Source organism: Marmota monax, unplaced genomic scaffold (genome assembly GCF_021218885.2).
Source record: "Marmota monax isolate L192 unplaced genomic scaffold, Marmota_monax_Labrador192_F-V1.1 WCK01_AAM20220418_F8-fsc00045, whole genome shotgun sequence".
Classification (NCBI taxonomy): Eukaryota; Metazoa; Chordata; class Mammalia; order Rodentia; family Sciuridae; genus Marmota; species Marmota monax.
This window is the reverse complement of record NW_026692132.1, coordinates 4,138,033-4,163,541: the sequence shown is the minus strand read 5'-3', so window position 1 is coordinate 4,163,541 and position 25,509 is coordinate 4,138,033. Positions and strand designations below refer to the sequence as shown.

Here is a 25,509-nt window from a genome sequence, read left to right as displayed (position 1 = left end):
TGGTCTAAAATTTTGAAAACCCCATTTTTCTCCCTATCTTTTCATTATAGCCATATAGTAGTACCATTCGTAGTTTTTAAAATACTAGTTTTAAGATGAAATAGTTTTAAATACTTTTAGAGTAGTTAATTTACCATTTAAAAACTTTATAGTATCTGGTTTTAGTTCTTTGAAGGTCAAAAATTATGAAAATCCACTTATCCTTTAAACAAAATTTTTTATTCTAGTGTTCCTCACTGGCTGTATTTTTCATAAGATACTCCTTTTGTTTGTTATCCCCCCCCAAAAAAAAATTAAAAATCAACAATACTGTTGCTCAATAAAATAATATTTCCTACTTCAATTCAGGGGTTTGGTCAGCAAGTCATTATCTTGAAGAATTATCTCACAACAGCACTTATGCAAAACCCAAACTTTTCAGGAGAGATCAAAAATGTTGCCCATTAAATGCACTTCCTGCAGTCAGAGCAGATTGTGGGGTTTACAGAACAATGATGTCGGAGCTTCCAGATTGGTTTGGCAGCTGCATTGTTCTCAGAGGGTAAACCAGACGCACTTAAGTCCCAGTCTCTTTTATAGGCTTTTGTTCATACCAAATTATTCTTTCACTGTGCTAGCATTCATGATGGCATGTTAAAGGAGTGCAGCTTAGCAACCAGCTTCTGGTTGCCAGGCAGCCCAGCTTCCAATAGGTTTTCCTTGTTTAAGATACTTTTGGTGGGAGCTCTACTAAGGCCACAGTGTAGATTTTTCTTTTAACTGTATCCCTTTATTAGGATGCTGTTGTGATTTGTTACTTACATTATAGTGTTAGTATATTACAGTAGTTAATAAATCACAGGGTGTAAAGATTTGCTTTCAAAATCTCTTCCTTAATTCTAAATAATAATATGGATATGCATATCCATATTAACAGAAGAAATTGAAATGAATACAGCTCACAATGGAGCAAATGTATACAGAGCTCTTTTAAGGAATATCCTTTTACCAGTTGAGCAATCAGGACTAGGAAAGTTTGGAGTTGCTTTAAAACTAATGAATGTTCTATTAGTAGAACAGTGATATTAAAGTTATCTGTCTTCTCAGAATAAACTCTGAAGAAACTTTTGTAGAAGTGTGTAGGAGTTCTACACTGCGGGAATTTTAAGTGGATTGTAAAGATTCCATGTTCTCATCTATAGTGTTTACCAAAGCTAATAAAATTTCACTTTGTTAAAATACTTGACTCATGAAGTTTATTAGATATGTTTTCAAATTTGTGACTTGTCAGAAAATTACTCTGCATTTTCTTTTAACATTTATATAATAGCTCTTTTCTTCTATGTATGTTATGTTGAAGAGCCTTAGAATAAATGTTTTCCCAGTTTTATTAGGTTATTTAAATAGGTGTTTAATGACAGTCTCAAATTCAGCTACCACTGGTTTACTAATGTTGCGCTTGGGTAGAACACTAGAATTACTTTAATCAATAAACCACTTATGTTGACATAGTTCATACAGTGAAGCACTAGAGAAAATAACTTTATATTTCTAACTCATCCCTAATAGAGAAATGGAAATTATCTCCAATAGACTTTAAGGAAAAATTGTATAATAGCAAAACATTTTAATCATTAAAAATATTCCCACAGGGAAAAAATTTAGAGGTGATTTTTTTAATGAAATTCAAGTTAACTGTTAATCTGATGCAATACAGAAATATTTTCTGCCATAAAATTCAGGAAATTGAGATAAGATTATTTATTTGGTGTGCTTAATTATTTGCGACTAACTTTATGTGAAGTATTTAATTTCTATTCTTTCCATAAGTGCACATAGGCTAAAAGAACTCTTTCTTTTTTCTGGAATGAAACAGAATGTAATACCACTGCCACTTAATAAGAATAGCATAATGTGAAAAATTATATTTTGTTACCATGTTCAATATTCACAAAATCATGATTATTAAGGCAAAACTATATTCACCTCCAAGTAGAACATAATTAACTTTGAAATTATTTAATTCCTTATTGGCCATTTTATAAAATGTGAATATTTTTCAATATACAAATTATTTTGAAAATGTCTTTAATTTACATTAGTAAGCTTCATCCAGGTTAATGATAAGTTTTCAAGTATGATGAACTAATGTTCTCCTTTCTTCCTATATCGCTTTTTTAAAAAATGATTTTTACAGACTTTTAGGAATTAGGGTTAGGAAAAATGTACTCAACCTGTCATAATATTTTGAAAATATGCTTTTTGATAGTATTCTGTAGGTCATTCTAGAAATATAAACGGGAAAATTTCTGCCATGCATTCTGGTATAGTGGGAAAAAGATGGGTTTAAGAGTTAGGAAAAAACTGAATAAAATATCCAGTTACATTACTAATTGTTGCCTTGGAGGAAATTACATGGCCTTTCTAATTCATAACCTCTTCATTTGAAAAATGGGGCATGAGAGGTCTTGGCAAGCATGTTATGAGTGATGAGAGGATATAAACAGAATACAAACTAGGTGTTCTATAGTTTGACAGTTCACTAACTTCTCCAGTAAGACTTAAATCAAACAATAAGTATGAAATTCTGAATATTTTACATTTTTCTATAGGAATACGGTGTACTTTGCATTCAGGAATACAGAAAAAACAGCAAAGTGGAGTCAAGTACACGTAACAGCTTCATGGGCTTGAAGGATCACCTGGGGCATGACCTCGGCCACCTGTATGTGGAGAACACTGACCCACAGTTAAGCGCAGCTGTACCTTGGCCAATGATAGAAAAATCAACAATGGATACAGTTAATTCGGGGAAGGAGGAAAAAGAGATATCTGAAGAGAATGTGAGCTCTGGTGACTCTGAAGAAAGCACAAATTCTGATCATGAGTCAGAACAATTGAATAGCATTTCAGTAGAGCCATGCTTGTTAACCAAGACTCACAGACAATTATGTAGGTCTCCCTGCTTAGAGCCTCACCTACTCAAACACAATGACATTTTGCAAGACTTTAAACCTGAAGAGTCCCAGACTCCGTCCAAGGAAGTGAAGAAACCCCCTGATGTGGTGCGAGAATACCAAACAAAACTGGAGTTTGCACTTAAGTTGGGTTATTCTGAAGAACAGGTTCAGCTTGTATTAAACAAACTTGGTACTGATGCTTTAATCAATGATATTTTGGGAGAACTTGTCAAACTGGGAAATAAAAGTGAGGCTGATCAAACAGTTAGTACAATTAACACTATAATGCGGGAAACTTCTTCCCTGGAATCTCAGAGGTCTGAATCGCCAATGCAAGAGATTGTAACAGATGATGGTGAAAATCTAAGACCAGTTGTTATTGATGGCAGCAATGTGGCAATGAGGTAAGTAAGAAAAATTGTACTGAAAATTATTAGTAAAAAATCTTTAAAAGTTTCTTCTACTTTTGCTGCTGTTTCCCTTCTCAGGCTCATCAAAGTCAATAATCATCTGCATTCCAACATTACCTTTAGAAAATATTAGTTTAATGTTAATTAATCCTTCTTCAGCCATCTTCTTTTCACTCATCCCTGAATAAAGACCCTCTTATATATGTCTTTTTCTTTATCTGACTAAATTACTATGGCATAAGAAATATTGTACATTACTGGTTTAGTGTTATCACTAGTTTTAAATGAAGAACTTAAGTATGATGACATTAAACAGTTTGGGAATTTCCTGTACATGAAGTTAAATGACTGTAAGGAGAATCCCTAATTCTTCTAGAGAGTAGTATTGATTTGGGAACAAATTTTTTGTTCAATAAAGAAATGTAATTCAGAAATAGTTCTCTAGGAATCACGAGGAAATGAAAAGTGAAATTTCTAATGAAGTATTCTAAATGAATTTAAAGGCCTTTTTTTGGTTTGTTTTTTTAAGGCAGAGTCTTACTAAGTTGCCCAGGTTGTCCTCAAAATTACAATCCTCCCACCTTAGCCTCCCATGTACTAGAATTATAAGCAATAGCTACCACATCAAAATTTAAAGTATATCCAGATTCAATCAATATATAATTAATTGCCACAATGTTCAGTACTCTAGAGAATAAAAAGACATATAAAGGCATCAGAATAGAGAACTTGTCAAACTTGTGGGGAGTAATGACCCACAGTTAAGTGCATCTGTACCATGGCCAGTGGTAGAAAAACCAACAATGGGTTCAGTTAATGCCAGGAAGGTAGAAAAAGAGGCATTTCAAGAGAATGTGAGCTCTGGAGACTCCGAAGAAAGCACAAATTCTGAACAATTGAGTAGCATTTCAACTTATAATTTCATACATGGTTTCTCAGAAGGAGAGCCTAGAATATTAACCAGGAGAACTTAAAAGCGCTGTTCACTGGAAATAAAATGTGTCATTTTAAATTTCCTAATACCTCATTAAAAAATAAAATGAAACAGGTTAAAATGATTTGAAAAATATATTTTTATTTAGTCTAACATAGCTAAATATCATTCCAACATATAGTCAATTTAAAGTTATTACTGAGACATAGCATAAATTTTTTATATTGTCTTTGAAATCTGGTGTATATAGTGCATTTCAATTTGGAATAGGCACATTTTTAAGTGTTCAGTAGCCACATGTAGCTGTTGACTATTGTAATGGACATTGTAGCTCTGAACTTTGAGAATTACCACAGTTCTTCCACATAAACTATAAGGAAAACAGATATGTTGTCCTCCAGACAATCTTAAGAGGGAGACAGAATTATCTTTCATTTATAAACAAATTAGATTTATAGGATTTAAACTATTTGCCAAGGCTAAACATTATTCAAACCCAAATATGTCTGACTTCAAAGTCTACACTCTTTGTCCTATAATAAAAGAGGAAAAACTGAATTGCACAGTTTCTAGCCAGATCTTACAAGTCTTTAATGCAAAACTTTACAATCCAAGGGTAATTGAGGGTTTTTGTGTAGAGGAGTGTCCTGTATTGATTAGTGCCTTATACCCATAATCTGGCGGTGCTGAATAGAAGGTTGGAGATCAATTAGAATCTAAGCAACCCTTCCAATGGAGAGATTAACAAATGTCTTAGAGGTACGAATTATACATATGGCTTTGAAAAGTCTTTCAGTAAGGTATTAAAGGTAATATGTCTACAGAATGGCTTTTTCTTTCTTGTAATAATCAAAAACTACTAAATGATTACTTAAAAAAATATGGAAGTCCAAAAACCATGAAATTGCCAAAGCAGAGAATATTGAAGGAAGGATGTAGATCTTTGAGAAACACCTACAACCATAGATATATACCAGAATTACAAGATCAGTTGTTTAAAAACATACTTAAAAGAGTATCATTCAGTTGAGTGATGGTAGGGCCAAAATAACTATATATTTTGAGGTGCCACAATTATTTCTTCTGTATAGCTTATTCTGAGAACCATTAAACGACAGAAGTATTCATACTTATATACATATACATACATACATACATATATACACACACACAAAAATACACATATGTACACACATATATACACATATATATACACACACACACACATAAATACATATAGGTCAGGACACAGAAGAAAGTGATGATTCAGGGAAACAATAGAGTTAGAAAAAATCCTAGTGCTAGAAAAAAATCCTAGTGCTACAGTAAACCAACAGACATTTAAAATGTCATTAAACTGAAAGAGGAAGGAAGCTTTAAGGAGAGAATATCCTGAGTAGTGAAAAAAGATCAGAGGACATGACAGCCAGGAAGTCATCGTCTTCAAAAATGCATATGGTATTAAAGATAGAAGCCCAGTAGCTGAATGTCAAGAAATGACATTAGATCTAGACTGTTATTCTAAAAGGTTGACAGAGGAAGAGAAAGACAAGGAAAAAGAAGTGTTAGGAAAGAATTTTGTATGGTTTTGTTTTTAAAAATGAAACTAGCTGAGAATGGTGGTGCAAGCCTGTGATCCCAGCAGTTCAGGAAGCTGAAGCAAGAGGATTTTGAGTTCAAAGCCAGCCTCAGCAACTTAAGGAGACCCTGTCTCCAATTAAAAAATAAAAAAGGGCTGGGAGTGTGGCTCAGTGTTTCAGTTTCCTTAGGTTCAATACCTGGTACCAAAAAGAAAAAAAAAATAGAGAATGAAGCTATATAAACAGGAGAAAGGGAAGGAGTATAAGAGAGCAATACTGTGAGAGAGGAGTTTAACCCATTTTGCCCCATTGTCCCAGAAGTGAAACACCTATAAAAACCTATTTATAGTATGTAATGTTTAATTATGTAGTAGGTAGTATAATTATAATAATATAATTATAATAGTAATATAACAATGCATATGGTATTAAAGATAGAAGCCCAGTAGCTGAATGTTATATTACTATTATAATTATACAAGCTCTAGATTAGTGTTTTCAACCTATTTGAGTGCAACTTATGCCAATTTCACTCACAGAATTGAAAATTTGGGACTTAATGGGTCAATTTTTAAAGTGAAATTATGAAGGAGGAAACCAAAAAAAAAGCACAAATGCAGAATTTGGCATCGAAGGGAGTAAACTTTTGGATGGACAAAAACAAACCTTTTGAGGGGAAAAACAGTATAAGACTTACAAAAACCAAATTTTTAAGATGAATGTCATTTAGGTAAATGATGTCATATTGGGCCAGCCTCATGAACTCACCTAATCAAAACCTAGTTCCAAGTTGAAATATTTGATACTGAGAATTGATATAAAGCTCTAAACTATGCTTATCCAACAGAATTTCTTCAGAAAAACTTCAGCCCAAAAGTAGATGGCATATGTTGATTGGGTTGTTTGTTCTCTTATTGTCTAATTTTTTGAGTTCTTTGTATACTCTGGATATTAGGGCTCTATCTGAAGTGTGAGGAGTAAAGATTTGTTCCCAGGATGTAGGCTTCTATTTACCTCTCTTGTTGTTTCTTTTGCTGAGAAAAAACTTTTTAGTTTGAGTAAGTCCCATTTGTTGATTCTAGTTATTAACTTTTGTGCTATGGGTGTCCTATTGAGGAATTTGGAGCCCGACCCCACAGTATGTAGATCATAGCCAACTTTTTCTTCTATCAGACGGCGTGTCTCTGATTTGATATCAAGCTCCTTGATCCATTTTGAATTCACTTTTGTGCATGGCGAGAGAAAGGGATTCAGTTTCATTTTGTTGCATATGGATTTCCAGTTTTCCCAGCACCATTTGTTGAAGATGCTATCCTTCCTCCATTTCATGCTTTTAGCCCCTTTATCAAATATAAGATAGTTGTAGTTTTGTGGATTGGTTTCTGTGTCCTCTATTCTGTACCGTTGGTCCACCCACCTGTTTTGGTACCAGTACCATGCTGTTTTTGTTACTATTGCTCTGTAGTATAGTTTGAAGTCTGGTATCGCTATACCGCCTGATTCACACTTGCTGCTTAGCATTGTTTTTGCTATTCTGGGTCTTTTATTTTTCCATATGAATTTCATGATTGCTTTCTCTATTTCTACAAGAAATGCCGTTGGGATTTTGATTGGCATTGCATTAAACCTATAGAGAACTTTTGGTAATATCGCCATTTTGATGATGTTAGTTCTGCCTATCCATGAACAGGGTATATTTTTCCATCTTCTAAGATCTTCTTCTATTTCTCTCTTTAGGGTTCTGTAGTTTTAATTGTATAAGTCTTTCACCTCTTTTGTTAGGTTGATTCCCAAGTATTTTATTTTATACAGACACTTCTCAGAGGAGGACATACAATCAATCAACAAGTACATGAAAAAATGCTCACCATCTCTAGCAGTCAGAGAAATGCAAATCAAAACCACCCTAAGATACCATCTCACTCCAGTTAGATTGGCAGCCATTATGAAGTCAAACAACAACAAGTGCTGGCGAGGATGTGGGGAAAAGGGTACACTTGTACATTGCTGGTGGGACTGCAAATTGGTGCAGCCAATTTGGAAAGCAGTATGGAGATTTCTTGGAAAGCTGGGAATGGAGCCACCATTTGACCCAGCTATTCCCCTTCTTGGTCTATTCCCTAAAGACCTAAAAAGAGCATGCTACAGGGACACTGCTACATCGATGTTCATAGCAGCACAATTCACAATAGCAAGACTGTGGAACCAACCTAGATGCCCTTCAATAGATGAATGGATAAAAAAAAATGTGGCATTTATACACAATGGAGTATTACTCTGCATTAAAAAATGACAAAATCATAGAATTTGCAGGGAAATGGATGGCATTAGAGCAGATTATGCTAAGTGAAGCTAGCCAATCCCTAAAAAACAAATGCCAAATGTCTTCTTTGATATAAGGAGAGTAACTAAGAACAGAGTAGGGTAGAAGAGCATGAAAAGAAGATTAACATTAAACAGGGATGAGAGTTGGGAGGGAAAGGGAGAGAGAAGGGAAATTGCTTGGAAATGGAAGGAGACCTCAGAGTTATACAAAAGTACATACAAGAGGAAGTGAGGGGAAAGGGAAAAATAATACAAGGGGGACAAATGAATGTCAGTAGAGGGGGCAGAGAGAGAAGAGGGGAGGGGATGGGAGGGGAGGGGGATAGTAGAGGATAGGAAAGGCAGCAGAACACAACAGACACTATTATGGCAATATGTAAATCAATGGATGTGTAACTGATGTGATTCTGCAATCTGTATATGGGGTAAAAATGGGAGCTCATAACCCACTTGAATCAAAGTGTGAAATATGATATATCAAGAACTATGTAATGTTTTGAACAGCCAAAAATAAAAAATTTAAAAAATAAAATAAAATAAAACATTATGTACATTTGAAGAGAGAATATACTCAGAAAAATCTCAGTGATAATATTCAGCTATAATAAATTAGGCTACAATCTTTCATCTACTAAAAAAAAAAAAGTAGATGGCATAATTAAAACATTTCAAACAACCTTTCTTATGTAATTATGAAAACAACCTCTACTCCCCTGTTATTTTGGCTTCATTCTGTGTCCTTTGTTATACAGATAGGACTATGCAGATTCATTTCTTCTTTACATAGTATATTTTAATCTGACACTTAAACTGGAGAGCCTTAGGCATCTCATGAGAGAAGTAGTTGACAGGAAAGTTTTATTATAGCAGCATTATAGTGTCAAGTCACAATAAAATGTTGCACCATGTCCATAATTTTGAAAGTGCTAGAACTCATGAAAATGTATAGTGAACTTTTTACATTATGCCATTTATAAGGTAACAAAGTCATTTATATATACTTCAGGTCCCAAATCTTAATGTAACAAAAATACAGAATTTCATCCATTTCATGTTGCATAAATATAATATACTTTTGAAATTAATTTTCTATTTATGATAAGCTTAGCAAACCTATATTTTAAATATATAATAAATTTATACATACAAAAATAGATTACACATACAATAGATTATATATGATAAGTAAATCTGGAGTAAGTTTAGAACAAAGTACTATTTTCTTTTCTGTCTCCCAAACAGATATATGATAGATTTTATTTTCATTTAAATGCTAACCATAAAATTGATATGCATGAGTATTAAGATATAAATTAAAAGTTGGAAGGCAGCAACATTTTATTACAATTACAAAATAGTATTTTTAAAATACATTTAATTCTCTGCATATTATCTTGTGTTTCTCAGATTGTTTAAACTCTCCAGCCTATGTTTTCAAAGGTATAAAAAGGGATATCCTTGTTTTGCAACTTTATTAGGATTACAGATGATTAATACCAAATGCTTGGCATGTAATAGGCACTCAATAAAATATACTTATTATTACATTAAAGAGCTAATTTCCAAATGCAGAATATAGTAACAAATATAACAAAAATTTAGTTAAATGTTAATCAACATTTAACAAGCTTAGTGAGTTAATAGTCCATCTCATTCTTATGAACTATAAGTGGTATATTTCAATTTTTACTTAAGGTTTGTATCACCATTGTTTTCAATGATGATTTCTGCAGTGTTATAAAAGAGACTTTCATATACCTAATCTGTTTTGTGAAGGTACATGAACTTGAGAACTCTTAAATTTAAATATCAGTATTTAAGGCCATCTTGCCTAGTTTCTAAAGTTTATCTTTATTTCTTTGGTTTACTCAGTGTAGCACTGACTTCTAGTGAATAAAATCATCCTGCACACCTAGTCCAAGTATTTGGTGTAAATTACAGGAGAAACTAAAAATTGCTAGATTTCATTCAAACTTGTTTTTGGCTTCCTGAACAAAACTATATTAAGTGCAGTATATACCTGCATGACCCAGTATAGTAACCACTAGCTATAAGTGATTATTGAATTCTTGATGAAATTTGTCAAGTCCAAATATGTAGTAAATGTAAAACACATGCCAGATTTTAAGGATTTAGTACAAAAACAAACAATTTCAATAACTTTTATGTTGATTACATGTTAAAATAATTTGATGTTAAGTGAAATATATACTAAAAGTAATTTCAACTGGCTTTTATTTTTTAGTAATGTGCTATGCTAAGTAACTTAAAATTACATATATATATGGTTCAAATTATGTATATCTTTCATTGTAATGATTTTTGAGCCCCAATTTACTACAAGTAGCATTAAAGGACAGTTTATTTCCCTATACGTGGCTATCATAGATATTACTTACAGGTTAGTTAGCATTGCCCCATTTCTCTTACTGGTTTAAAGAAAATATTTAGAGGCTATGAATAGAACCAAAACTAAGTTTTATATTTATTTATTTATCTATTCATTTATATTTAGTTGTAGTTGGACACAATACCTTTATTTTATTTATTTATGTGGTGCTGAGGATCAAACCCAGTGCCTCACACATGCTAGGCGAGCGCTCTACCACTGAGCCACAGCCCAGCCCCAAAACAAGTTTTTCTTTTTGTTACTTAATTATTTCAGTGTAGAGTCTGACAAACGCAATATTAGTTACATTTCATTATACCCCTTTATAACTTGTTTAAGTACATAATTCTGATTATCATCAGTATCACATATTTTATTAGACCAGTGGGCAATCAACTTTCCAAAATGTGCTTATTTAAATTTTAATCAAGGAAACCATTACCTTAGTAATCCTATTGCATGTGAATAATGTTGATCACAGACCTTCACCTGAGTAGTGTTACCAATAATAAGAAATGGGAAAACATAATCAGAGTCCACGTTTTCTACTTTTGATAATAGGATATTTTTATTAACAATAAAAATACTCAGATATGTTTTCCTTGTCAACATCAAGCCAGTGACCTACTTGGATCTGGGTGAAGAAAAATCTGTGCCATACCATGAAATTTCTGTTTGGAACATGACTTGATAAAATTGATTTAAATTATCTGTAATGACATGAATTTATTGTTCTGATGGTCTGTTTAGTATTTAGCTTTCTGAGAACTAGATTTAACTTCACAGTGATCTTGGAATATTGGATAAGATGTCAGAGACAATGAAGTTGAGTAGCTGTAAGAGCAACAAAATAGGCATGCCTAAATAAATAAATGAATGACTATGAGCCTTCAATTCCAGAGAAAATACTCTAGATGCCCATGAGTCAGCAACATGGAAATAAGTATAGGTTCTCAAATACAGTATGAATTCCAATGACAGAAAATAAAATGTTATCATATTTCCTTATTTCCATGTTGAAGGTGGTAGCCAGCTTTCTGTACCATTTCTCTCTGCTTAAGGCACATAGGATAGGTGTAAGAGAATTTCTTTTTCAAAATTATTAACATTGAAAAATGCATTTGTGAGGTCTTAAAACCACTTTTTATACACAAAATGCTTTCTTTATTATCAGACCTAAAAACTGAAGAAAAATAATAATTCAACGAATATTTGAAGAGCACCTGTGCTTTACTGTCATTAAATACTTTTTAATATTATATTACTATCATTTTATCAATAGCATTCAGTGTACCTTTTCCCTGTTTTATTTTTTTTATTTATTTTTGAGATGGGGTCTTGCTAAGTTACTGAGGCTGGCCTCAAACTTTTGACCCTCCTGCCTCAGCCTCCCTAGTTGCTTGAGATTACAGGCATGCACCACTATACATCACTGTTTCCAGCTGCTGTGACTTGCCTTAATTGTTTATATCTGAACTTGATTAAACTGACACTTTTTACTTTATGTTTCATTCTAGGCACTTTACTGACAAACTCTGCTACTTGTGTCATCATGATAGGTGGCTTAATATAATGACTTATTAAATCTTTGAAGTTTTATAGTTATATTTCATTCTCCTGTGGACAGTATCATATAGAGAGGTACATTTTAGAATATATCAAACTTATAGGTCAAATTTTTATTTAAATAGATGAAATAAACAGAGGTTTGTTAAAAAGAACTTTGCTTTCTTTTTAAGCCTACAAACTACCATAATCTTTCGGTGGTTTCTTTTGAAAACTAAAACTGTTTAACGATCTCCACACATCAACCATATTGCCCTACAAGATAGTTTACTTTCTGGTGAAAGTAAAGCTATTAAACAGAGATTTATTTTATTGGTTTCATTTTTATTCCAAACCAAGCATTTTACTATTTTCTAAACATTAAGAAATAATGGTTTTTTTTCTTTTAAATAAAATATTGTTTTCTGGCACAGATGTCAGAATAATGTACAAAAGAGATGCCCAGCAAATAATTTGAGGATAAAGAAATAAGGAGGAAAAAATAAAATAAATAAATAAAAATAAATGAGCAGGAATTTTAATATAAGAATAAAAGATAATGCGATTTATTACACTATTCACTATAAAAATACTAAAAATTCACATGAAAAATCACTGGTATTATAAGAACAAGCTGTTGATGTTTTTTATTTATTTATTTGGGTACTGGGGGCCACCATGCCCAGATGTTAATATATTTTTATTTATTTATTTTTGTTTTTTTATTTATATGACAGCAGAATGCATTACAATTCATATTAAACATAAAGAGCACATTTTTTCATATCTCTGGTTGTATATAATAATGTTTCTTAATGTTGGATACTTTGCTAGGTTTTTTTGTATATTACTTTGTTCAGTTCTTACAATCCTATAAGGCAGATAGGATTATCCTCATTTTGAATATGAGGAATAGAGATTTGGGTAAGAAATTGCCTAAAGTCACAGAAATGTGGTAAAGAAAAGACTTAAGAGATTACATAATGTCTAATTCTAGAGGGTATGTTATTTTCACTGTCAGTCTACTATTGAAAAGCCATCTCTATTTGGAATATTAAAACGTGCTATTCTAGATACAGTTTTTAAAATTAGGTTATAGATGCTGTGAAAAGGACTTACTTTTTAGGAATAGGTTTTCTTAGATCATATAAATAAAATTACGTAAATTTTAGACAATAAAGAAGCAAAAAAATCACCTATAATTTCCAAAGCTCTTTAAAACATTATATGGAAACTGTAATAAAATGAAATTTGATGAAAAAAAAAAGATAATTGATAAGACATCTTTGTTCTCCCCCTTACCCTCACCCCTGTCAAGGCCACATAAAGTATTAAAAGAGGCAGTCTCCTTTAATAGATGCCTTCATTCCTTTTTTAGTTTTCTCCATGTTTTTCTGTTTTTCTTCACATCTACCACTAGTAGATAACATTTTAATTCTAAGATAACACTTCCTGTCCTGCAATTCACCTAGTTAATGATATCTGTATATATAACTGAATAAAATGTAATACGTGAAATTACATTTTCTAGAAAAGGCAGATAGAGTGGTTGGCCCAGCTTTCCCATCTTCTAGATCACAGAATGAAACAGATTGCATTAAAATATGTGGTTCCTTGAATTTTTCTCAGCATTACCAAATGCACCTTTATCATCTATTAACCATTGTAAGTGACTAATATGTTGACATTAATAAGCAAGCATATTTTAATTGTATAGTAGCAGTTATTTATGGTCTTACAGGAGATAGCAAATACTATTTTATTTGTACTTATTATGGAATTGCCTTTTTCTTGAGGACAGAAAAGTAGAATTTATATACTTTTCAGATATATTACAGTAGTCAATATGAATAAATTAAAGATAATCCTATTAGGTTTCTGATAAAAAATTAACTTGCAAAATAATAAAAGCTAATGAAGAAATTTTGCCAAGATAATTTGTGTTCATATTAGCTCCCCTTAGTTTCCAGTTTTTTACGTCATAAGGAAGTGTGCATATGTCTGAAACCATGAGTACCCATCCCTGGATACAAGTAACTGGGCTCTAGATAACCCAGTTCAAAGTTCAGTAGTCCTTACCACAGCTTAGTCTACAAATTAATTTCACCTTGCTACCCTGCATGAGTTCTACAATGAAATACAGAAATTTCTTTGGGAAGTTGTAATGATTCAAATTAATGATTCATTTCTCATGTGACATTGTAGTTACCAATAATGTTAGAAAGCCTCTTTTTTTCAAAATTTGGCCCATAGCATGAAGGCATTCCATATACTATACTTACATATAAGTGTTTATAAGTATATATAAGTATAGTATATACTATACTTATATATACTTATACTATCAGTATAAAAGAGCACATATTCACCAACTTCCAATTCAGAAGCACCTTGTTCCTCAGAAGCCCCAAAAATACTGTCTCTGGAGTACACTAACTGTATGGTAGTCCTTAGTTTACACAGCAGGTCTCTTTCCCACAAATTAAGGACAAGAGAGAGACATGCTCTTCTAACCAGTTCTTAATTGCTTAGGAACCTCAGAAGAGAAAGTACAAGTAGAATAAACTGTCAAGAGAAAACAGATTATTTTTATGGCCAGGATAAAACAAGAAAAGTTAGCAGAAATTGCAAAATCCATGACTCTAGTATTCACAAGAAGACAGACAAAGATAAGGCAGGAAACACATTGAAATATATGAGGTTGTTTCATTCCCAGCTTTGAAGCTCCTCCATTACGCCAGTTTTGCTCAATAGTTTGCACCATTTGCTAGTTACTTCCTGTCCTATTTCCTGAGGGGAAGAGTCTCCTAGAGGAGTGATAAAGCTTCATAGTTGGGTTGCATCTCTTGTATCCCCCTCAGTCTTTCACCGTTTCTTTTCCCAATGTCCTGGCTTCTAACAGTAGTGACCTTTTGACTTTTCATTAAGAGGTCTTCTCTCTTAAAAGAAGCAGGTGTCTTAAGAGAGAAGAACTTGGTAGCCCCCCAAAAGGGTTTGCTCCCTTTGTACATAATTTTAATTGGGCAGGTGACATTGTAGTCTTAAGTTTCTTTTTGTCTTTCCACTTTTATCTCCAGTTTTTCTCCCAAACTAGATTGCTGTTGCCAGTACCTTAAAACTTGTCTGTCATTACCATCTAAAATACCTCTCCTTCACTTGTGCTTTTATTCCCTATAATAAAACTGCCACAAAAGTGGAGAAGACTGACTCTATTCTAATCTGCTCTAAATCCATCCTCATTAATTTAGAAAATGCCTCTGTGAGCAACTGAGGAAAAATCAATGCAAGACTTATCCAATAGCAGCAGGGCAACTTCTCCCCAGATCACCTCCTGCAGAAAGATTTCACTGCCATCTGTAGTGACTCACAATGAGTTTTAAAGGCATGAGGAGCAATCAGAGATGTTGGAGGAGGTAGTTGGCTTCCTGCAGCCATCGCACAGCTATGTGATGGGGGTTATCGTTTTTCCCATCATGCCTGTTCTCTAGTCAGGCAGTCAATCAGAAGCAACACTCCATGCAGCAGCCAGTACACATTCTCACATGTAAACTAAAAACATGCCAAAGACCCCTTGGCAGATTTTTGCAGATCTTTCCAGAGCACTGGAAATAACATTTTAAGATGGGTAATATCAGCTGAGAAACAGGGCCCATGTACCCTTATCACATCATATGGTTTTTCTGATAGTCCTGGATCACTTATAAAAGGTAATTGAATCAGTGGAATTTCAAAGGGTTAGAACTGGTGTTCTTCACAACTAGATGAAAAATCAGTTGGTTTGTATGGCAGTGTAGTTTCAGGCTCCTTTAACTGTTTGATATCCTGACTTTTGTTTTCCTTTTTGTCCAAGTTACCAGTGCAACCACTTGCCAACCTAACTACTAGGACAGTCTCTTATGCACATTTTCAAACTCCTTGTTCCTTCCTCTTCATCATTTCTACTTCCCTAGCTATGTTTTCCATGTTGGGTTTAAAGGAGTCTGAGAGATGAAATCCATATTAGAATATTCTAATAAGACTGCAGTTCTGCTTTTTCAAGGGGAAAGTTATCCCCAGACACTTTAGTCATTGGGAACCATCCATCCATCCAAAAGTTCATCACCCCACTCTTCAAGGTCCTAGATTGATGCTAAGAAGCAGCATAGAAGGGCAAATAACTTAATCTCCTCTTAGTTTATTCCTCCATTTTCCTAATTTGTTTTGTGGATGTCCAGTTTACTCTTTCTTTTATCTCCTGAGAAATAAAATAGATGCAGAGACATCAGTAATTCTTTTGAGTAGAGTTTTTCTAAGAATTTTTGTAAATACACGAAATTTTCTACTTCAGTCAACCCTTTCTCTGGCCATTGCAAAGTGGTGTTTTTATAGGTGAACCTGTCCCAAACAGCAGAGTAAAATAAGCCTTTTTTTTTTTTTTTAAGGGATCTGCTGACAACATTCGGGACTTCTCATATTTTTTCTACTATTAGCCAGTATCACAGTCAGATGAGATCTTCAAGCTCATATTACCCATTTTGATCAACAGTAACTCAAAATTTGCTGTGAAGATTTGGAATTTTTCCCCAGAAACCCTATCCCACTAAACCAAAACAGTTGGAGGGTAACTTTTTAGCATATATTCAGGGTCTTCTACCTAATTCAAGGTAACCACAATGTCCTCCAATGAAATCACCCAACAGAAGAACTTACTTAAGGTTTACCAACCATCCTTATTGCTAAATTTTTAGGTTAAAAAAGAAATTGATATCTGAAGGAATATACTAATTCATAAATATAATATTATCTAATTTCATTACTCAGGGGAGAAAAATCCCTGAGTGTATGCAGATAGCCCATAAGTGGCTGCAAAGTTATTGTGAATTTTGTTCTTATATAGAATTAAAGCTGGGGTTCTTTTTTAATAAACAGCCAACAGATAGTTAATTGCATCAGTAACATTGTACTTGGACATCCTGTTTTTCAAATTTTTATCAGACTTAACTCTTGTCATTTTCTCATTAGTACCTCCTATAGTTGTCCCTTTTACTATATCTAGCACATATCATTAATCACATCTTTCAACATGCCTCAGTAAGATTTGATTAAGTTCAGTCTCCCCAAACCTCTCCTGATATGTCCAAGTCCCCTACAAATTACCTCTGTAATTTGGAGCCACCTGGTGGTTGTCTGCTTGGACTTAAATCTTAGTAGGAATAATTCTGGGTCTTGGTGTTTAACAGGGACTTCCAAAATAACAGCCATTTTAGGAATTTCTTAGTTAGCTTTTAATTTTTTTTCCTGGTCTGGGAGGATTGGCTGTGAAAATCTTGGAGACTCAGGGACCTACCCCTCCTGCATGCCTTTCTCTTCCCTTTAGCAGTGAGGAACATTTGCCTATCCCATGTAAAAATCCAAGGCTGGGCAGAGGATGAAAGCCAATGGCTAATTGCATTGAATCTAATTTTAGGTTACTGTGTAGTTTTACTAAACCCGGATGTAGAATTGCTATGTTTTAGAGAAAGCACGCCTTCAACTTTATAGAGTATTGCCAAATTGCTCTCCCAAATAGTTACATCAATTTATACTCCCACCTGTACAGTAAGAGTTCCTACTTTCACACATTCTTGGCAACATCTGGTGTTTGCAGACTTTATTTTTACCAATCTGATGGGTGTGAAGGAGTGTCTCATTTTGACTTTAATTTGCATTTTTCCACTATTGAACATCTTTTCATGTGTTTATTGGTCATTTGGGTTTCCTCTTCTGTGAATTGACTGTTCATATCTTTTACCTTAAAAAAAAAAAACTGGGTTACTGGTTTTGATATAAAAGAATATTTAATTTATTCTAACTATTAGAATTTTGATTGTTTCTACAAATTGCAAGTCTCTTTTTCCAATATGACATTTCTTTATAAATTATGGAGTATTGGGTAAAGAACTTTTATATGTTCAAAGCTATGATAGTACGTGGTTGTTTGTGTTATTTAACAAGTACTTCCCTATCCTACTGTGAATGTCTCCTCATTTCTTCTAAAAGTTTTACAATGTTTCTTTTCATATTTAAATCTTAGATCTGCCTACAACTTACATTTTGCATATGGAAAGAATTAAAAGTACAGTTTCATTTTTTCCATATGAATGGCCAGTTGCCCTAGTATCATTGGTTCAATAGTCCATCTTTTTCCAATTTTGATTTGTAACATCACCTTATTTTTTTTGGTAGTTGTCAGCGGATCTTTTATTTACTTTTATTTTGTATTTATTTATATGCGGTGCTGAGAATGAGCCCAGGGCCTCACACATGCCAGGCAAGCGCTCTACCACTGAGCCCACAACTCCAGCCCCCAGCATTGTTTTCATTGTTTTTCCATATCAATTTTAGGATCAGATTCTCAAGTTCTGTAAAAAACTTCTCTCTGTAATTTGTTTGGTAATATAATGTACTTATATATGTTAACTTGATAGCCATCTTTATAAATTGGGTCTTACTGCTGCTGAAAATGTTATATTGTTTCTTTTTTTTAGTTCTTGTGTTCTTTAATACAAGTTTCTAATTTTCATTTTTTCTATAAAGTTCTTTTTGTTTAGATTTGTTTAGCTTTAATTATTATTACAAATTAAATAATCTTTTAAAGTTAAAATTTTAAATTGCTTTTGTTAGAACCTCATATCTGTAACATAGTAACATATTGTGGTCAAAGGATATTTTATGTATGATTCAGATTCCTGATACCTGTTGAAATCTGTTCTATAGCCTGGTATATAGCCAATTTTATGAAGCTTTGATGTGCTCACAAAAAGATTTTCTATTCCCTGAATTTGTGCAGGATTTGTATATGTCCATTAGATCAAGTTTTTAATTGATTGTTCCTATTATCTATATTCTTATTTAATGTTTTCTGCTTCACCTGTCAATTAGTATGATTGTGAATTTGTTAATTTCTTTTAGTAATTCTGTGAACTTTTGCCTTATTGACACAGATTATGAGTTCATAATTACCATAGTTGCCTGTGAATTGTTCCGATTTTACTATTATGTAATAGCTTTTTTATCCCTAGAAATGTATTTGCCTTAAACTATGTACTTTTCCCTGGTATTGATTGAGCTGTGCCAGTTTACTTTGGTTTATAGTCTGCCTAGTGTGGAAGTTAAGGATGTGTTCAACTGCAAACAACAGAAAGTTGCACTACAGTTGCTTCCATAAATGTGGAATTATTTTTTCTCATATAACAAAGATTGAACATAGATTTGGGTCCATCTGCTCAGAAATCCAGGCTCTTTTTATGTTTCTATTTACAACCTTTCATCCTTATTCATTCCTTTTCTCTCCCTGTGATGCTTTGTGGAGGGTGAGGAGAGGATAATGAGGAAAAAATTTATTATTGGAATTGATACAGTTTCCTATTGTTGAATCTATAGAATTTGTGTCCCATGATTATAAATGGTCTGGTGTCTCACACATTTTATGAAAGTTTTTTAATGAGAAGATGGAATCTTCTATTTGTACATTGAGTAAATGTGACAGTTACCCTTATTGAATGAAATCACCAGGAAGAAATTGCTTATGCATGCCTGTCTTTAGAGGCAGAAACAATTGTCAACTCTCAATAAAACAAATATCATCATTTTACTAGCAAAGCATAATATAATAGATTTCAAAACAATAAAGTAAAGCAAAAATATAGTAAAATTTTAGCAAGTAGAGTATATTTAGGAATACGCTCTATGTGTTCTCTGAAGAGATACCTTCATTTTCTATAGTTTTTCAGAGACTGGTTAAATTTCAGGATTTTCCATGAAACCAAACATCACTTTGTTTCTTTTTTCTGGAGCATTTGCAGGCTAGTAGGCAGCCCTTCTTACCTAGAAAATGTGACCTCACACTCTTCCTTTCCTTATGCCATTCTTTGAAACTTCCAATGAATCTGATTTCACCTCTAATCTTTCCCTGAACCATTAAAACAGGTCTGTGAAACCATGAAACACAATTTCTTGTGTATGTATTTGTAGTCTTTAACATCTATGAAGCAGGTGAATCAATTTTTGTTTTGTACTGAAAATGATTACAGCATGTTAGTGGTTCTTGGGTTTCCTAATGGTTGATGTCTATTAAAAGTTAACAGAAGCATTTACCTACATAATTTCATTCAGCCCTTCTTTGTCCCAAAAATAAAATAATATGTAAGAAAGGGAGCCCTCAGAATTTAAGCTGTAAAGAATGCAGTTAATTACATTCAAGGCAGAAACTTCTTTCTTTAAAAAGATTGAAATTAGTGTTATTTTAATTATTTGGTTAATATGTATAAGTAGAACCTTGTGCTAGATAAATACTTATTGAATGACTCCTGAGTTGGGCATTTTCTTTTAGACACTAAGACTGCTAATCCAATTTTGAATGCCCTTTTGACATCATTAATCCTTGTCCAACACAGAATTGTTGAACAGAAACTAGGTATCTTTTCATTACAGGATATAGAAAGTATTTTTTTATATGAGATAAAGCATTGTGAACGTGTTTTTCCTTTCCATGACTATGTGGTGTTATTTTACATTGGTCACCTAAAAATTTTTGTGCATGACTTAGTCATTATATTGAAAAATATACATAAGAACTAGTAAAAAGGAAAAGTTTTTAGAAACTGAAGTATTCCATTTCACTGTTTTTTACAGATTTCTTTTTCTGTGTGACTTTTTTACATTTGATTAAAATTCTTTCTGTGGTTGAAGCCTTTTCTTTATCAAAAAGAACTTGTAAACTTTTTGACTAGTTAATCTTTATAACTTTACATTTGGAAACCTATTTTTTCTTTATTTTCTACACAATAATCACTTCAGTTTTCTAATTGTTTTCTCACCGATCTTGATTTTTCAACTAAGTTATCTTAATTTTTCTGAGGAACGCAACTTTATCTTAACTGTCTCCCCCCCCCCCTTTTTTTTTTTTTTTTTTTTTTTGCTACTGGGGATTGAACTCAGGGTGGGGCACTCAGTCACTGAGCCACACCACCACACCACTACCCTGTTTTATATTTTATTTAGAGATAGGGTCTCACAGAGTTGCTTAGCACCTTGCCTTTGCTGAGCCTGGCTTTGATTTCGAAATCCTCCTGCCCCAGCCTCCAAACCACTAGGATTATAAGCATGTACCACTGAGCTCGGCCTTCACCTTAACTTTCAAATCTAATATTGCTATTATTATTATGCAGTTGTTTCTGTTTATAAACTTGAATTAATTTAATTGAACTTAGGTTTTGTTGTATTTTAAGTATTATGAAATAATCTTTCAGCCATGGAAACAAAGAAGTATTTTCCTGCCGAGGAATAAAATTGGCAGTGGATTGGTTTTTGGAAAGAGGCCATAAAGATATTACAGTTTTTGTTCCTGCTTGGAGAAAAGAGCAATCCCGACCTGATGCTCTCATTACAGGTAAGCTCATTACAGGCAGCTATTTGTTCCTAGCTTCTGTATAATACCTATGTAGATCCCTTAACACTCAGGTATTCTTAATCCACTTCTGTTTATATGATTGCAGTTGTCTTATGTGGGACATTAAAATTGTTTTCAAGTTTGAAAATTATCTAATTAACTGAACACTAATCTTTACTACATGAGTCAAGACTTTTTTTCATTTATATGGAAACTGACTTTTTAAAAATATTTTTTTAGTTGTCAATATACCTTTATTTTTATTTTATTTATTTATTTATTTATATGAGGTGCTGAGAATTGAACCCAGTGCTTCACCAATACTAGGCAAGCATTCCACCACTAAGCCAAAACCCCAACCCCTAAAATTCTGACTTCTAGAGACATGCTGAGACAAGAAGCCTTCTCTACCTTTGCCATTTACTTGCAACAGAACTTGAGCAACACACTGAGCCTCTGAACCCCACTTTTCTCATATGCTATAAGAAATTAGACTAGATGCCAGTCAAGTTCTAATGGTTACAAGTTAAAAAAGACCTCTAAGACCACGGAATATGCTGTCTGGTCAAGAAGAAAATGACTAGTCTCAATAAACTATTTATATTCATACTTTAGATTAGTTCATAATTTTTAAGTGTATGAGTTTCAGGCAGAGATGTCCTTTGTAACATCAGCATCCAACCCTTCCTGTCCTTTTTTCCACCTCTAATATTAACAAAATCTGTGAGGCAACTCTGAAGGAAACCATAAAACTTTTCAAATCAACAACAAATGACCATCTATCATATACCCAGAGGGGTAGATTACTTTAAATGTTCTTTTTATTTACAATTATTAAAGTCATAGTCAAATTATGATAAAATGTGTAGGTAGCCAAGGGTGAAGTCCAAAGCTATGGACTCACATAAAAATGTGAGGTTGTTGAGAGCCACAGCCGAAGGGGCCCCAGCAACTTCTAGCTGATTGGCTTCTCTATGGAGCTGCTGTTGGGGGACTTTTTTGGCTCCGCCCACGCCACCCAGCCAATCAGCCTCAAGAGCAGGAGGAGTGGGGGAGGTTGAGAGGTTTGTGGGAAGCCGGTGGTGGCAGTTGGGCTCTGAGGGTTTTTCCTGAGGAGGTGTTTTGTTTGGCGTGTGGGTTCTAAAAATAAAGTTAGTTTCTTTTGACAAGTGGCTCCTGAATTGTGCCCAGCCAGACTGCGGCATGAGAGCTGGCATAATTCTGCTAAAAGATGTTGGAATAACTCTTTGGAAAAAAAATACTTGTTTAGATTTTTATCTTATTCCCTATAATAATAAATTCCAGGTAGTTGAAGATGTAATTGTCAAAAATTAAATCATCAAAGACTAAAAGTAGTCTTTGAGTGGGAGAAGGCCTTTCTAAATTTAAAAATTTTAGAAGTAATTATGAAGGAAAAGATAGATGTAATTACATCAAAAATGTAAGCTCCTACCTTTGCAGAAACTTTCTTAAGAACTCATCAATTATATAAGAAAAACAGCAACAAATAAAGAATTCATGTTCTTAACATAAAATGCTCATGCAGTTCTGTTATGAATGCATAAACAGTTCCTACGTTTAATTTGTTTAATTTGTGCACTGTTCTGACTAGTGTGATGAAATCTAATGCTGTCCTGCTCTGTCCTATCCAGAACGTGAATCACATCCCATTGTTCAGCATATCAACACTATTTGTGCTGCCCGCCCATTTCTTACTTGGTAGCCTTCTTGGGTTATCAGATTGACTATTGCAGTGCTTGTGCATAAGTAACCCTTATTTTTCTTAATAAAGTCCTAAAGCTCAAGAGTTATGCTGCCAATTTGGGTATGCTAAAGAGAAGCTGTAAAGTAATTCTTCTAAGTGAAAAGGTGAAAGTTCTTGACTTAACAATATGCTAAGTTACTGAAATCTATACTACAATAAAATATTTTGAGAAAAACCACGCTCAACATAACTTTAACAGTATATTGTTATAGTTATACTATTTAATTATTAATTATTTATTTTTACTGGGCCTAATATATAAACTGAACTTTGTGGGAATGTATGTACAGAAAAGTGCAGAATATAGAGAGTTAGGTACTATCTGTGGTTTTAGAGATCCACTGGGAGTCCTGGAATATACATATCCAGGATGGGTGGGTGTGGCTACTGTATTTTTAGACCTACTAGTTCATCTTTTAGGAATAATTCCCCGCCCCCACCCCACCTCCCAAAAATAGCAGAGCTCACAGGCAAAGATTATGACCAAAGATATTCATTGCTATATTATCTTGAATAGAAAAAAAAAAGAAAAAAATTATAATTTCGTTAAAAGAATCCATATATTAGGATTGATTGATATAATAGGTGGAATATTTAGGCAGAAATTTTAAGGGGACATATTCTTTTACATTAACGGTCTGGGGTTTTAGGTTGTTGTTTATATGTTTTGGTACTGGGGATTGAACCTGGGGATATTTTACCTCTGATCTACATTCCCAGAACTTTTTAGTTTGAAACAGGGTCTTGCTGCTTTGCTGAGGCTGACCTTGAACTTGCAATATTCCTGCCTTAGCCTCCAGAGTCTCTATGATAACAGGCATGCAGCTACTGTGCCTGGCTCAATGTTTAAGTATATAAATGACTTGCAGGCTTCTTAAGTAGGAAAAGAATAAAAATCAAGAAGGAATAATGATAATATACATGTGAAGTGTGGCTGAGTTTGGTTTAAAAACACCAGCATACCAGGTCTCTGAAATTCAATATGCACTTTACTTAGTAAAATGCCAGAACTGTTATTAGAGGTTTTTAAGTGTTTTCTCTCCAAATATAATGATTTTCTTGACTAAAGCCCTCATTCAGGTAACACCTGATAAATTGAACAGTCCAGTGCTCACAGTGCACCAAAAATAATGCAAAATATATATATATATATATATATATATATATATATATATTAAAGGTTTCAGATTCAGAGATTCAGGCTAGCACATTTGCCAATCTTCTCCCCCCCGTCCCCTCCCATGATACCAGGGATTGAACCCAGGGGCACTTAACAACTGAGCCACATCCCCAGCCTGTTTTTTATTTTTTATTTTGAGACAAGGTTTACCTTAGTTGCTGAGGCTGGCTTTGAACTTGGGATCCCCCGCCTCAGTCTCCTGAACTACTGGGATTACAGACATCTGCCACTGCACCCAGCTCTTCTTCCATTTATTTTAACAAATACTAAGCACTATCTATGTTAACTTACCAGCTATACTGAACCTGTATTGAATTAGGATTATTTATGTGTCATCCAGTTAATTGTCCCTTCAACCCCATTAGCTGTTCTATAAATTCAAATTAAGCAAGATTGTGTTGATTATTAGGCTGCCACATTTATTCCTTCAGTCTCTTTATCAAGGCTTAAGGAATATCAGATGTCAGTAAATACCCTCCTGAATAATGAGGTACCATGGATCACTCATGCACATAATACAGTGAATACACTGGAAGTTTTCAGAGTATACATCTTCAAGTAGCTCGTTTATTCATTCATTACATAAGTATTTATTGAGCATCTACTGATATGTTTCATTTCATGGGCTTCGTGCTAATGGATACAAAGATAAATGAGACATGGTGCCTGTCCCCAAAATCTTTATGAGGGAAACACAGTAATTGTGATATGGTGAATTTTATAATTGAGTCTGGGCTTTTGCTTTCAAATTGGTTTTCTCTGATTTTTTAAAAGAGATCCGACAATTACATGTCTCTATTAAGTTGAAAAGCACAGTGTTTATTAAGAATTTGCCAGGCACCATGTGGTGTCCTTTACTCATGTTAACTCATGTTACTCCTCATAGGCTTGCCACTGCATTTGCAGACATAAAGAAACAGTCTCAATGAGATTATGATTGCCAGATGTAAGAAGTGAGAGAATCTGAGATTTATCCATGGTTTGCTAATTCTAACACCCTTATATCTTCCATTAATGCTTTGCTGATTTTTTA

At 33.5% G+C, this 25,509-nt stretch overlaps 1 protein-coding gene across 5 annotated transcripts in view; it reads left to right on the top strand.

Annotated features, from left to right (window-relative positions):
* The window catches only part of Zc3h12c (zinc finger CCCH-type containing 12C), a 70,473-nt gene that overhangs the window by 33,208 nt on the left and 11,756 nt on the right, over window positions 1-25,509 (top strand). For all 5 annotated transcript variants that reach the window (XM_058586470.1, XM_046466221.2, XM_046466229.2 and 2 more), the window contains exons 2-3: window positions 2,592-3,343; window positions 21,392-21,531. In XM_058586470.1, coding sequence (XP_058442453.1) covers window positions 2,664-3,343; window positions 21,392-21,531 — 820 coding nt within the window. In that variant the 5' untranslated portion in view covers window positions 2,592-2,663. The remainder of the gene's footprint in view (window positions 1-2,591; window positions 3,344-21,391; window positions 21,532-25,509) is intronic.